Here is a 14,369-nt window from a genome sequence, read left to right as displayed (position 1 = left end):
GTCTGCCTGTCAGTTTTTCAGGTGGACCTGATCAGAAGGTCCATGCACCCTATGGACAAGTGGGTGTAAACAGACTTGTGTCTATTTCAGGGTCTGATCCAGTCCACTAGAAAAAAATGGAAAGGGATCCGTCCTCTTCCATTTAGGTGGATAGGATTGGAGGGTAGTCAGGTATAAATGGACAGTGGAGTCTGTTTACATCTGGATGCCCATACAGCAGAGTGGGGTCTGTTTGTGTCCTATCAGCAAAAACTGAGTGGGCACAAATGTGCCATCCACCCACCCTGCTCCAATTAGAAGAGGATCTGTGAGCAGATCCCCAGCTGATCTGCACAGAATCCACCCCAAGTGAAAGAGGCTGCAAAGGCTGGAAGCCCTGGCTTCACTCTAAAATCTGTTAATAAGGTCAAGTGTAGAGGATGCAGCACAGCTGCAGTGCAAGGAAATGTTGAGTTGGCTATGGAGAACAAAATTAATCAGCTCTAAATCTATAAACGCCGGGAGAGAGGGGAGAACTAGATGTCCACAAGCTGTGACCCAGGTCAGCCATGAGTGGATTATTACAAAAGGTAATAGCATATAACTGGTAATGAAAATGGCTGACAGGATCACTCTAAACATATGCATATATACAGTATCCAATTACTGCCCATTTTTGTTTATTCTAGAAAAAAACAGAATGCAAACTGTTCAGTTCTCCTTATGGAAGGGATTTGATGTTCAAAGACTCCTCAACTAGCCTCACTACTCTTCCAAAAGCAATGAACTCCTTCCTGTATCTGGGAAGAGGATTTACAAATGCCAATAGAGCCCTGAGTAATGGTATGTGGCCCACATGTCTCATTTTTCATTTATATGTTCTGTGTTAGCAAGAGAAAAATAAAAGCAAAAGATGAATATATATATATATGTATATATGTATGTATATGTATATATATATATATATATATATATATATATATATATATATATATATATATATATAATTTATGTTTAATTATTCACTTATGTATTTTTTGTGGGTACAAGGAAACATTAATTCATGAACCAATTATTATGTATTTAAAATTAAAGTTCATATAAAATAAAGCCTAAAGAATCAGTCTGCCCCAAATTGATATTTCTGTTTTCTGTAGATTCCATTTTCTGAATTGTCCAAACTTTCCTATATGGTACAAAGCTGCTGTCTTGGCCTTTAAGATATGAACGGCTGCTATTGCTACCATAAGTTTAAGGTCTTCTACACACTATGCTTTGTATTAGAGAACACACATTACTGCAGTGTGGTATCCTTTATTAAGGCTTACTGTGTTAAGGCAGCCCATTCAGTTTGAAAGGGCAGGCAGAGCATGCTAATGCCCCATAAATCAGGTATGAATATTTTTTTAATGCATCTTACTACAAAATGAAATAAATGCGATAAATGAAACTTGTCAGAAATTGACAATTCTACTGTTTTATTAACCTTCAAATAGCAATATAAATAGGATTTATTATCAAACACTTTTCGTTCTAACACTATTATCAAACAATTTTCGTGATGGAAAACTCAGATCTTAAGATAGTTGTCTTCAGCATGAACAAATAATATTCAAAAATCTCAATAAAGGGTGAAGTTATTTACTTGAAATGTTTACAGGGTGGCTATGATACAGCAAATATAGAGCTATGGTGTTATAAGAGGGGCCCTCCTATCCCTCTTGTATTGAACTGTATTGTTGCTGTATTGTCTCCCGTTATATTGTAAAGTGCTGAGCAAACAGTTGGCGCTATATAAATACTGTATTATAATAATAATAACGAGTGCTCTGCAGAGTTAAAAGAGGAGAAACTTCGGGGCTGTGCAGTGCTATCCCTAAAGTACTTGTTCAATATGTTATGTACAAATTATTATTGAGGCAGTGGTTGATGTTTAATGGGTAAATGGAACAGCGCCACCCACAATCAATCAAAAAAAACTTTATTCTATCAATATATAAACATGCATAAAGGTATTAAAGTTCAACGTGCAAATTGTGCGAAATGAGGATGAAAATATCAAACAATAATCATACAATCAAAGTATGAAATGCAATGTGCAAAAATATATAACTCTCAAATAGTGATAAATAATGTAGGGAATCTTATGAACAATATTTTTCCATTAGTCTCGCATATCAATAATGTCATTCATAAATAAATAACTTAAAAAGTCCACCAAGTAATAAATAACTTAATTCTTGTGCAAACAAAATCTACTTAGTGTTACCAATATAGTGCCCTTTCACCACCAAACTAAATAAAGTCACCAGAACCATATGCTGGTTAAATCATTAACCAGATAAAGCGCGGGATGCTCTGGGGGTAACGATCTACAGCCTCATGGTCCTTTTTCATAGGGCTTCTCAGAACCGCTCACTCATATAACTCAATCAGTCGCATCAGTAAGGAAGAAAGAAGAGGGAAGCTCCCATAGCATAAAACCATTAAAAACGTTTTACTGCATAAAAACATCAAGCAACTCACATTTACATGTGTTGCCACCAACACAGGTATATTGGCACATTGTTTATATGCCTGGTTGTCTTCAGCTGTAATCTCCAAGCCATGAGTCCAACCACAGCTGTGCGTGATGACGTCAAATCCAAATCCTGCCCTTGATGTTTCCATTAGCAGGGAATAGATTTACTTTAAGGATGTTTTCATGTCTCTGCATTTCAAAATGTGTACATTTTTACTTATTTACGAAGTGGCACTGTTGTCAAACAAAAATTGACCATGAAAGAGCCACATATAAGGAAAAAGTGAACACTTACCTCTCCTACAGAATGCACTGCTGTTTGCTGCTCTTAACCAGAAAAATTGCTGTCTGAAGTCTTCCTCATAAAAAAATCTCTGCCAAGAGTATTTCATTTCTAGTCCTACTCAGTACTCAGTGGTTCCTCCTGCCGACCTCGACATTTCAAGGCAGTGGTCTGCTGCTGAGGATAAATCATACAAGATATGGCCATGTAAAATAGTACCTTTGAAGACTTTAGATCCAGTGCATTTTGATTAGGTTGTTTTGGGAGTTATTAAATATTGAAGCTTTATTTACCAAACACAAGAACTATACTACCAAAGTGCATTAACAGCAACTATACTAGGCCTAGACCAGCTGCATGTACAATGTTCATAGAAATGAAGGAGAGGGGAGAAGGGGACAAAGGGGGATTGTATCCTGCCAGTGTACCACACCCTTATTTCATCTTTACTGCACCTATACTGCATCCTGGTTTTATGAGAGGGGCAGCCCTTTTGGTATTCTTCTGCTGGCTGTCATTGGGGCCCTTTAAGAAGCATTCAGTATAGGTGCAGTAAAAGTGCAATAAGGGTTCTATACAGGTGCAGTATAGGGTCAGTGAAGATACTGTAAATGTGTGATATACCTAATATCATACCTCCAGTAACTCAGTCCCTGCTAGCAATGTGAACAATTTGAGCTCTCTCACCAGTCCCTGTGGTGTAGCTGTGAACTCTTCCTGTAGAAAGGAGGGCCCCCTCAGTCTCTCTACAGAATTCCCCTGTAGATTTAGCTGTGGGAAGTAGAGGGTGAGAGGATTTCCCTGTGGAAATGGTGCAGATGTGATTGCTGCAGTCTGTGGTGTGGTGCCACGGGTGTCTCCGCTGGCCTGACCTCTCAGCAGTCTGGTCCATATGCAGCAAATTTGCTCTTATTGCTCCCCTTAGTGCCAACAGGAAGATGTTCTTAGAATAGTCTATTAAAAGCTACCTCACCACTCTCCTTCCTCCATAATGTCCTATGGGAACTGTATTGTAAAGGTCCATAAATTCGATTCTGTTATTGATGTTTCAGACTCCAATTCCCATGATCCCCATATTTCTGCATAAACATCCCTAAGCTTTACTGGCTATTGTTCCCCCTTTTTTTAGAGGAGGGGATAGTGCAATACAACATCCAGCACAGCTGTAAAAAGTGAAATCAAACTGATTGTAAAGAGGGAAATGTCTCAGTTTTTAGGTTTCTGTTGTCCAATACCTGGCTACAGGTAGACAGAATGTGTACAGCACCATCAATAAAACACTAGTTATGGACCTAAGCTGCAGATTCTTAGCAGCAACAAGTATTAATGATCTCTAAATACAATTTCCATCACTTTTAATGCAGAGATGGAGCCTCCATCAGAGAATTCAATCCGCTGGTGCACACAAAGCACAGAGGAGAAGCAAAAGTGTGACAAATGGAGTGTTGCAAGCGAAGGAAGCATTGAATGCGTTGAAGCTTCTAATGCAGAAGAATGCATTACAAAAGTTTTGGTGAGTGAGAAATTGCTAGAAACCTATGGGCACAAATTCGAATTTATGGTTGAATAGGCCTTCTTCAATTACCCAACTCTTGAGGCATTCTCTGCTGCCAATCCACTACAATTTCCTACATTACTATTTCATGAAACTGTCCAGTCCAGGCCAGCTTGTCAACACACAATACAATAAAAATATGGGCATATTCTTACTGAATTGTGTGTTGATACACTGGAGCACAGAGACATGTTGGAATTGCTTTCTTTTGACTGAAGGGATACCAAACATTAAAGTGAAGTAAGTAAACATCAGTAAAATGGAACCTATGCAGACTTGCTAGGATAGGGGTTTAAACAGATGAATAGTAAAAATGAAAGGTCAAAATAAGAAAATTCAAAACTCCAGTAAAATAGGAATACAGAGAGAAAACAGGCACTCCAAACCCTCCAACACAGATGATTTGTCAGCTCAAAATAATTCCAAGTCCTTATAGCATTCTGTAAATTTACTGGCAATTTTGTCATGACTGGAGTTTTCCATTAAGCTGCCGAAGAGCACCTTTTATATTCTGCTGTAAGCATTACAGCCATAAATGTGATTTAAAAAACGTTCTAAATAACATTTTTCCCTCTGTTTTATAAGTAATCACATACCCTCTGTTTTCAGCTGCATAAGAGCTAGGAGAGGACAGCACACTGAACTTTCCAGTGAATGGTTGTGTCAGGACAAGTCTGATCATTGGAGGAGAACAGGCTGAGTTCCCAGCTTATCTAAAGAACTGACCACACTGTGCGCTCCTGCTTAGTATGGTCAGTGTTTAAAAGGAAAGCAGAGGGACTAGCTGGAACACCAGGGATTTCATGCAAAGAATGCAATACAAAGAGAACAGTATAATTTTTTCATACAAGTACATGGTAGAGCTGGTACTGTACACATCAGGAATATGAAATGCTGGGTTTACTTATTCTTTAAGTGGGTGTTGTGTGTATACCTGTGCATTCATGTGTATGCCAAAGCTTAAGTTGGCTCCCCTAATTTATTAGAAGAGTACTGTGCTGGTGTGATGTTCTGCTTTTGAGTGACATTTTGGTGACTGTTTTTTTTTTTGCAGCAAGGTGTAGCTGATGCTGTCGGTCTTGATGGTGGATACCTGTATACAGCAGGGGCATGTGGATTAGTCCCAGCAATGCAGGAAATTTATGATGGTAAGACAAAAAGATATAACAAAGCTAACAGAGTAGTATAGTTAGTTGTAATACACAAAGTCATTACAAACATGGGTACCACACAATCCACAAAATGTAGACACTGTCTGACTATAAGAATAAACAGTTGTGTTGGGCATGATGTTGGAGTCAAACATTTGCCATTCATGTGTTCGGCAAACACACAAACAGTAAGGGCATTCAGCAGGCTTTTCGCCCGACGTACCCCACAATGCACTGCCCCCTGATAGTTCATTGTGATTGCCCAAAGGACCACAGGTCAGGTGCAATGCTTTGGCCAATCACAGCGCATGATGATGTCAAAAGGGGGCAGCGGTGATGTAATGATATTTAAGAACTGTTATCCCGACGCAGCTGTGAGACGACGGGTGCCAGCATCAAGAGTGGAGTGTTTTTTTTTTTTCTTTTTTCGGGTCAGTGGTGGTGGCGGGCTTCATGATTGATGTTGGATCTACTTTGGGGGACATTCTTTTTTTTGTTTTTAAGGACTTGTCAAAGACTGTCATTTTTTACACTATAATTTTTTTGTGAATGAGTAGCGGTACCATGTACCCCATATTTATTCGCATGGGGGGCAGGATCTGGAGGCCCCCTTGTCAAAGGGGGATTCCAGATTCTGATAAGACCCCCACCCGCAGACCCCCACAACTACCGGTCACAGTTGTGAGGAAAAGGCCCTTGTCCCCCCTGCCCAAAAACAACCCCCCATGTTGAGGGCATGTGGCCTGGTATAGTTCGGGGGGTGCTCACTCATCCTCCCCCTTTCCTGACCTGCCAGGCTGCATGCTCTAAAAAGGGTCTGGTATGGATTTCGGTGGGGTCCCCATGCAACCATGCAATTTTAAAAAAAGTTTGGTGTGGGGTACCCCTCAAAATCAATACCAGACCTGAAGGGCTTTGTATGGATGGGGGGGACCCCACACATTTTATAAAAAAAATTTAATTGCTGGGCAGTGCTGGCAGTTCTTTTTACATTCAGCTGTCAGCATGAAAAAATGTTTTCACTACTAAAATACTGCATGACTTAATAATATACCTAATGCAGTATTTTAGTAGCTGTGCCGTATCTTACCGCATACTCATGCACACCACTTAGTAAATTTTCCTCTCTGTTTGAAGTTCACAGTCGAACTTTCGTTAGGTTCGAATGTTCGACCGTGAACTAAACAGGGGGTGTTCGGCCCATCACTAATAAACAGCACTGGCTCTGTTTTCTTGTTTATTAGCAAGAACAAACTTCAAAGGAAAACTTGTACTGGGTGGAATACTTTGGCTGCAGTTGGCGATACCTCCTACCTTTCCACTCATTCCTTCATTTTTTTTACATTAATAAGGTTGCAAAAAGCTGCACAATTTGCATTGTCTGAATTGTCAAGGCTCTTCTCTTCAGACACTAACTTTCCCTGTTAAATAACAGACAAGTTCATGGCTTCAGCTGATTCCAATATCCACATGTTTTACTGTAAAAGCTTGAAAGTTGTAGCTGGACCCCCTGATCATTCGCCATGTCCTAGGCTCCTGCCTTAGGCAGTCTTGTGGATGATTTAGCCTTGGTTGTTTGTCTGTGGGTCCAATGGCTTCAGTAGTGTGAGTTACATACCCAGAACTTCATACTTCACTTTGACCTTAGCTTATTGTTTTCAACCACTTTGCCTCTTTCAGCTGTTCACCCCCTATGGACCAGAGCAGTTTTTACATTTCTGCTATGGGCCTGTTTATTTGGCAATAACTTTGTCATTACTAAAGATAATAATATAATACATTTTTTTAAGGACAAACAAGGCTCTCTTTTCGTGAATATTGTCTTGTAACCATTTTTTTTTCGCTATCCTCAAACAAACATAAAAAAGTAACAAAACACACTCTCTTTTTAGAGCAGTGTTAGTTTAAAAATAAATAGCATTACTTCACAAAAGGGCACATTTCATTCTTTAATTTGTCCTGTTTAAAATGACACTAAAATTATGATTCTGGTACAAATTATTGCAATGTTTTTTACAAATGAAGCAAAGAGGGTTTTTTTCAATGTTTCACTTTTTTAAATGTGAAATGTGTAAATATATGCTAAAGGCGTAAAAATATTAACGAACAAAACAAACAAAAACAAAAAAAAAGTTAATAAAATAGAAAGGAACACACACAAAAAATCAGCAGCAAAATAATTGGATGGAGAAGGAAAATATGGAACTAATTAGGGTTGATTGGAGTAAACTAAGAGTTATTAAGGGGTTAAACAGAGGAACATTTAATTTAAAAAACTTTTTTTACTTGTCACATTGCTTTAACTGACTTCATATGCTGATGGAAGTTCATCCCTTTGATCTGTAGATGAATAAACAGAAATATACAAAGTGAAAGAATGTTTTCTTGTATGATTCTGTATTCATGGTTAAGGAATGTTGTTGGTAAACATTGCCAGACTGCTTCTTTTTATCAATCCATCTGTTGGAACTTTCTCTGTGCACTTGGCAATGCCACGTTGATTAATGATAGCTGAATTGCAGAGTACTGGGACAGGGGAGGTCCTGGCAGCAGGGCAGAAGGACTGGATGTGTTACACACTCCCTCTGTACAATGATGACCGTAAACAATATTGCCTCAACTAGAAAGCTGGAGGGGAGGGTTTCAGAGTGATTTATGAGAAAAATAAAGCATGGGGACATAGATGGATGGGGGAGTTTGGTTTGAATATTAAAAATAAATTAAATAGCATTTTCAATTTGTGATGCAGAGATATTGTTAAGTTCCATTTTAAGTGCAGTATACCATTAGTTCTCGTAATGTCTGTCTACACGATATGTATGTCTACAAGCTATTACTAGTAAACAGGGATGTATATATGGACTAGTTTTTGCTGACCATTACACTTTAAAGTGTCTTTTTCAGGCTTAACAACTGAATATATTCTGACAGGTTCCTAAAATGCTACTGAAAAAATTGTTGTGCTGTGTATCTCAATTGTTGCAAAACGTCATAGCAAATATTGCTATGAATCCATAGAAATGTATCAAATTATCAATTAACATAAACAATCTTTAAATATTAAAAAATGAAAACCAAATATAATTCAATGCATAAAAAAGTGACACATTAAATATGTAATAGATGATCCTAAATTAATCAATAACTTTCACAAAAAAGTCCACTGACAATGTGTTTAAATCTTCTAACTTAAATTATGTGAAGCCTCGAGGGTTCTACCACCATTAATCTGTCTGCAAGGTGTCCACTGCATAAGTGAACCACCATGTGAGATCACCACTACCAGTTACAATGGTCTCTTACCAGATGATGAGACCCCACGTTATAAGTGGTCTATAAAGAGCATATACAGTCATGGCCGAAATTGTTGGCACCCTTGATATTTTTCCTGAAAATCAAGTATTTCACACAAAAAAGGTATTGCATTAACACATGTTTTGCTATACACATGTTTATTCCCTTTGTATGTATTGGAACAAATATAAAACAGAGGCAGAAAAGCAAATATGACATAATGTCACACAAAACCCCAAAAATGGGCTGGACAAAAGTATTGGCACCCTTAACTTAATATTTGGTTGCACACCCTTTGGAAAACATAACTGAAATCAGTCGCTTCCTATAACCATCAATAAGCTTCTGACACCTCTCACCCGGAATTTTGGACCACTCTTCCTTTGCAAACAGCTCCAGGTCTCTCTTATTGGAAGGACACCTTTTCCCAACAGCAATTTTAAGATCTCTCCACAGGTGTTCAATGGGATTTAGATCTGGGCTCATTGCTGGCCACTTCAGAACTCTCCAGCGCTTCTTTGCCATCCATTTCTGAGTGCTTTTTGACGTATGTTTGGGGTCATTGTCCTGCTGGAAGACCCAGGATCTTGGACGCAAACCCAGCTTTCTGACACTGGGCCCTACAGTGCGACCCAAAATCCTTTGGTAATCCTCAGATTTCATGATGCCTTGCACACAGTCAAGGCACCCAGTGCCAGAGGCAGCAAAACAACCCCAAAACATCATTGAACCTCCACCATATTTTACCGTAGGTACTGTGTTTTGTTCTTTGTAGGCCTCATTCCGTTTTCGGTAAACAGTAGAATGATGTGCTTTACCGAAAAGCTCTATCTTGGTCTCATCTGTCCACAAGACGTTTTCCCAGAAGGCTTTTGGCTTACTCAAGTACATTTTGGCAAACTGTAGTCTTGCTTTTTTATGTCTCTGTGTCAGCAGTGGGGTCCTCCTGGGTCTCCTGCCATAGCGTTTCATTTCATTTAAATGTCGACGGATAGTTCGCGCTGACACTGATGCTCCCTGAGCCTGCAGGACAGCTTGAATGTCTTTGGAACATGTTTGGGGCTGCTTATCCACCATCCGGACTATTCTGCGTTGCAATCTTTCATCAATTTTCCTCATCCGTCCACGACCAGGGAGATTAGCTACAGTGCCATGGGTTGCAAACTTCTTGATAATGTTGCGCACTGTGGACAAAGGCAAATCTAGTTCTCTGGAGATGGACTTGTAACCTTGAGATTGTTGATATTTTGCCACAATTTTGGTTCTCAGGTCCTCAGACAGTTCTCGTCTCCTCTTTCTGTTGTCCATGCTTAGTGTGGCACAGACAGACACACAATGCAAAGGTTAAGTGAACGTCTCTCCTTTTTATCTGCTTTCAGGTGTGATTTCTATATTGCCCACACCTGTTACTTGCCCCAGGTGAGTTTACAGGAGCATCACATGCTTGTAACATTCTTATTTATCCGCAGTTGTGAAAGGGTGCCAATACTTTTGTCCAGCCCATTTTTGGAGGTTTGTGTGACATTATGTCGAATTTGCTTTCTTTCCTCCCTTTTTTTGTTTTGTCCCAATACACACAAAGGGAATAAACATGTGTATAGCAAAACATGTGTTAATGCAATACGTTTCGTGAGAAATACATGATTTCCTGGAGAAATATCAAGGGTGCCAACAATTTCGGCCATGACTGTATAGTATATCAGCAGTCAACCTTCCACAGTTTTCCGAGGTCACATGGAAAGTCTCAGCAGTATATATCCAAAGTCACTTTATGAGTCTCAAAAATACACAACCAATGGTCATGTACTGCACCACCACTCCGCTCAGTGTTTGTGCATGTAAAAGACAAACAAACATACCATAGTGCAGAACTGCCATTTAATTCAGCCAAGTTTAAGATAAAATACTCACATAAGTGTAAATGTAAATAACATGTAAAACACCTCCTTATTCAGCTGCTCATGGCGAAAGTAACATCAGCACAAGCTCCGCTCAAAGCATTTCAACCAATAGGCCAATATCAAGGCATTAGTTTCCTAAACTGCACATATCTATTTGTGTGTATGTATGTATTTAGTAACTGTTTATTGCTTCTGTCATTATCTTAGTTTTATGTAGGAAGCAGAAATAGAGGAAAGGGTTTATGTTGGGGAAATGTATTTCTAATTTCATGTAACAGAATGTGCTTGTTTTAATATTATGTATTATACTTGTCTTCTTTTTAATCTCTGAACAGCTGAAGTGTGCAAACAAAAAAAGACAAATACAAAAGGTACTTTGTTATATTTAAGCCTTGAGTTTGATTTGTAATGTGTAGATGTGCAAACTCCAGTGTACTGATGGCGTTCACCAGCCAACATCATAAGTAGACATGCATAAAACCTCGAGATGACTGCTATTCTGCCTATTCACAGCTAGACATGTGCAAGCCAGAAATGTTCATTTTGTTTGCATTCATTCATTGAAGAATTTCATTTTTTCATATTTATGTTGAACTGATTAGTTTTTTTGGAATTCGGTATTTTTGGAATTTGTTTCGTATTATCATTGGTAAGGGTGGATTTGAAAAATGTTGCAGTTTTTTGAGAACATTGCTATATATTAGTTTTCGGTTTCAAATTTCATATATTGAAACTATTCAGAAGGGTTTGATATTTTCAGACGCAATGGAATAAATAATGCTAAATTTAGTGGCCTTGAGTTTTTCAAACCTAAGCATTGCATTAGACTATGGAACTGAACTGACTGGCTGTGACAAATACAAATTATTATTATTTTTCAAATCCACCCTTACCAATGATAATACGAAACAAATTCCAAAAATACCGAATTCCAAAAAAACGAATTGGTTCAACATAACAAATATGGCGAAATTAAATTCTTCAATGAATGAATACAAACAAAATGAAAATTTCTGGCTTGCACATGTCTAGCTGTGAATAGGCAGAATAGCAGTCATTTCGAGCATTATTTATTCCATTGCGTCTGAAAATATCAAATCCTTCTGAATAGTTTCAATATATGAATACTGAATTAAATTTAAATCACAAATTTACTTAAACCCCGCATTATTGAACAAATTTAAAAAATGTATTAATTTCCCCATGGGCCCAAATTACTATCATATCATGTGACATCATCCAAATGAAACAAATGCATTTGTTAATTTCATTATAACTTTTTTTGTTGACATTAATTACTGTGTCCATTTGGAGATTCATATACATCCGAATCTCTGAAAATCAAGATTTCATTACAAAATTAATTCATTACAAAATGCACGTGTCTATTCACAGCAACAAAGTGTTTCTTAAAGAGAATGTGCATGTTTACAGAATAGTCACATTTTCATTATATAATTGAAAGACTATATCTGTTCCTTTTGTTATGCATGCATGGGTTTTGGCACATGTAAACTGGTTATACTGTTTTGAGACACTGTTGTTCTGCACCAAGCTACTGTATATAAGTTTTTTGTGTTTTGGAAGATCTACTTCCTAAATATCAAAATATTAATGTCTCGTTTGATCTCCATCAAGGCATATACTATGCTGTTGCTGTCGTAAAAAATAAGGACAAAGACATCACATTAAAAAATCTACGAGATCTGAAGACTTGCCACACAGGTTATGGACGCACCGCTGGCTATATTATCCCTCTTGGTTTCATTCAGAAGGAAACTGGAGTTTGTGATTTGTGTAAGTTAGTATATACATAGGTCAAACTGGGTGGACCAGTGTCTTCATTCAACCTTATCAACTGTATGTGTTTAGGGCACTACAATTTTCCATATTCTTGTACATTATGTTAGCTAAGAAACACATCTGAAATGTTTGGGGATTTATCTACACTTCCCACTGACACTGTAGAAAGGAGTTCCACATCCTTATTGCTCTAACAGTAAACAACCCCTTATGCAATTTAAAGGATAAGTTCACCTTTTAACCTTTTACAACATGTTACACCCATATACAAGGTGTAACAATTGCACCATCCCCCGATCTCCCATTGTGACAGCTAGTGGGGGATCTTCTCCACCACCACCACCACCCCCCTCTAGCTCTCATCACAATCTGAAAAAAAGTGTTCTGTGAACTGGAAACAATTGAAAAAAGTCTTTGTTTCTTACCTTAGTCCTTTATGAAGTTGCCTTAAAAGTCCTGTATTACTATTGGGGGTTCCTTTTGATCTGTGTGAATTGGAAAACTACAACTACCACAAAACTACTTTGTGGCTATTGGCTTGTAGTTCTCAATGAATTACCACAGAACTGTTTAGTACTGTGGTTGGCCATTCTCTTTTCCTGTCAGTGTGTATTTGCCTACCTGTACAAGGTAAGAACACACAGATACACTGACAAGTCTGCAGGAGTCCTACATGGCACCCATGATCTGCTGATTGCAGATGCAATGCGTTACAGGCTCCAAGTAAAAAAATAGTAAATGCATATACTTTTTTCCTACAAAAAGATGTGCTTTTTATTAATTTATTAAAAAGGTAAAGTTATCGTTTAAGTTTGAATTGCTTCTTGTTGAACTTCATTGTGTGGGCATGTCTTCTTTAGAAATCTTAGATTAAATAGTTTTCTCACAATGCTGTTGCCACCATTTAAAGGTTTGTATATCACGGTCATATCCGTTCTTAGTGGTCTCTTCTCCAGGGAGAATAAGTTTCAATTTCAAAGTCAGTCCTCACAACTGAGGTGCTCCAGCCCCCTTATTAAGTGTTCTTGCAAGAACACTTATTGTTATCTCACATATATATTCTTATTCTTATTATAGCCAAATTTGCCACGCTAACTCCTCCCACAGTTTTTACACTACAAAGACAAGTAATATATCAAAACGTGCGGATTGTTCCCAATCGGATTGCTATTAATTTGTGGAACGTTTCAAAATATCGCGTTTTTTGTGGTGAAATTTCCCCAGAAATTGTACCTTTTCTAGTTTTCTTTGCTGCCCTTCTCTGGAATCTCCATTTCAGGGACATCCTTCCTGAGGATTGGTGACCAAAACTAGTCTCCCTACTCAAGATGTGGCTGACACAAGGTTTTGTAAAGTGGTAGAATCATAGTTTTATCTGTTGAGTAGATACCCTTTTTGAATTCATACTAATAGTCTGCTGACTTTGCTTTGTGTAGCTTAGCATTGCATGCTATTGTTGATTATGTGATCTACTAGGACCCCAGATCCTTTCACATCCTCAATTCCTGCAGAGATCTTCTTCTAGCAAGTAACTTGCATTCATATTTTAAGCTCCAAGTGCATTACTTTACATTTTTCAATTTTAAAGAAAGTATGGCCAAAGCTTTTTTGGCCCAACTTCACCTGTGGGTAACAGGAGTTCACTTAGCTCTGCACTCCTGTGACCCTTATTCAGCTGACAGTGGGCTAAAGCCCACTGTCACCTGACATCACTGAGCAAGTGCAGAATCTGGAAGGATTCCGACTTGAATGTCAGAATCCACACAGATTCCAGACTGGCAATTGACTCAGCCTCTTTGCACACCACTGATAGCTTGAGCTAACTGCTTCTGTCCTCTACCCAAAGCCCGTCACTCCAGTGGGCACTGGAGGGGCAGAGCAG

At 38.4% G+C, this 14,369-nt stretch overlaps 1 protein-coding gene across 1 annotated transcript in view; it reads left to right on the top strand.

Annotated features, from left to right (window-relative positions):
• Positions 1 to 14,369, top strand: part of LOC149459184 (serotransferrin-A-like) — a 70,891-nt gene that overhangs the window by 41,323 nt on the left and 15,199 nt on the right. The window contains exons 8-12 of the mRNA XM_089681551.1: positions 669 to 822; positions 4,148 to 4,296; positions 5,393 to 5,486; positions 11,020 to 11,055; positions 12,323 to 12,481. Coding sequence (XP_089537677.1) covers positions 669 to 822; positions 4,148 to 4,296; positions 5,393 to 5,486; positions 11,020 to 11,055; positions 12,323 to 12,481 — 592 coding nt within the window. The remainder of the gene's footprint in view (positions 1 to 668; positions 823 to 4,147; positions 4,297 to 5,392; positions 5,487 to 11,019; positions 11,056 to 12,322; positions 12,482 to 14,369) is intronic.

This window comes from Staurois parvus, unplaced genomic scaffold (assembly GCF_062004578.1).
Source record: "Staurois parvus isolate SC_StPar_1 unplaced genomic scaffold, SC_StPar_1.0 ptg000270l, whole genome shotgun sequence".
Taxonomy (NCBI): domain Eukaryota; kingdom Metazoa; phylum Chordata; class Amphibia; order Anura; family Ranidae; genus Staurois; species Staurois parvus.
The sequence above is the reverse complement of the archived record's forward strand: the minus strand, read 5'-3'. Positions and strand labels throughout refer to the sequence as shown.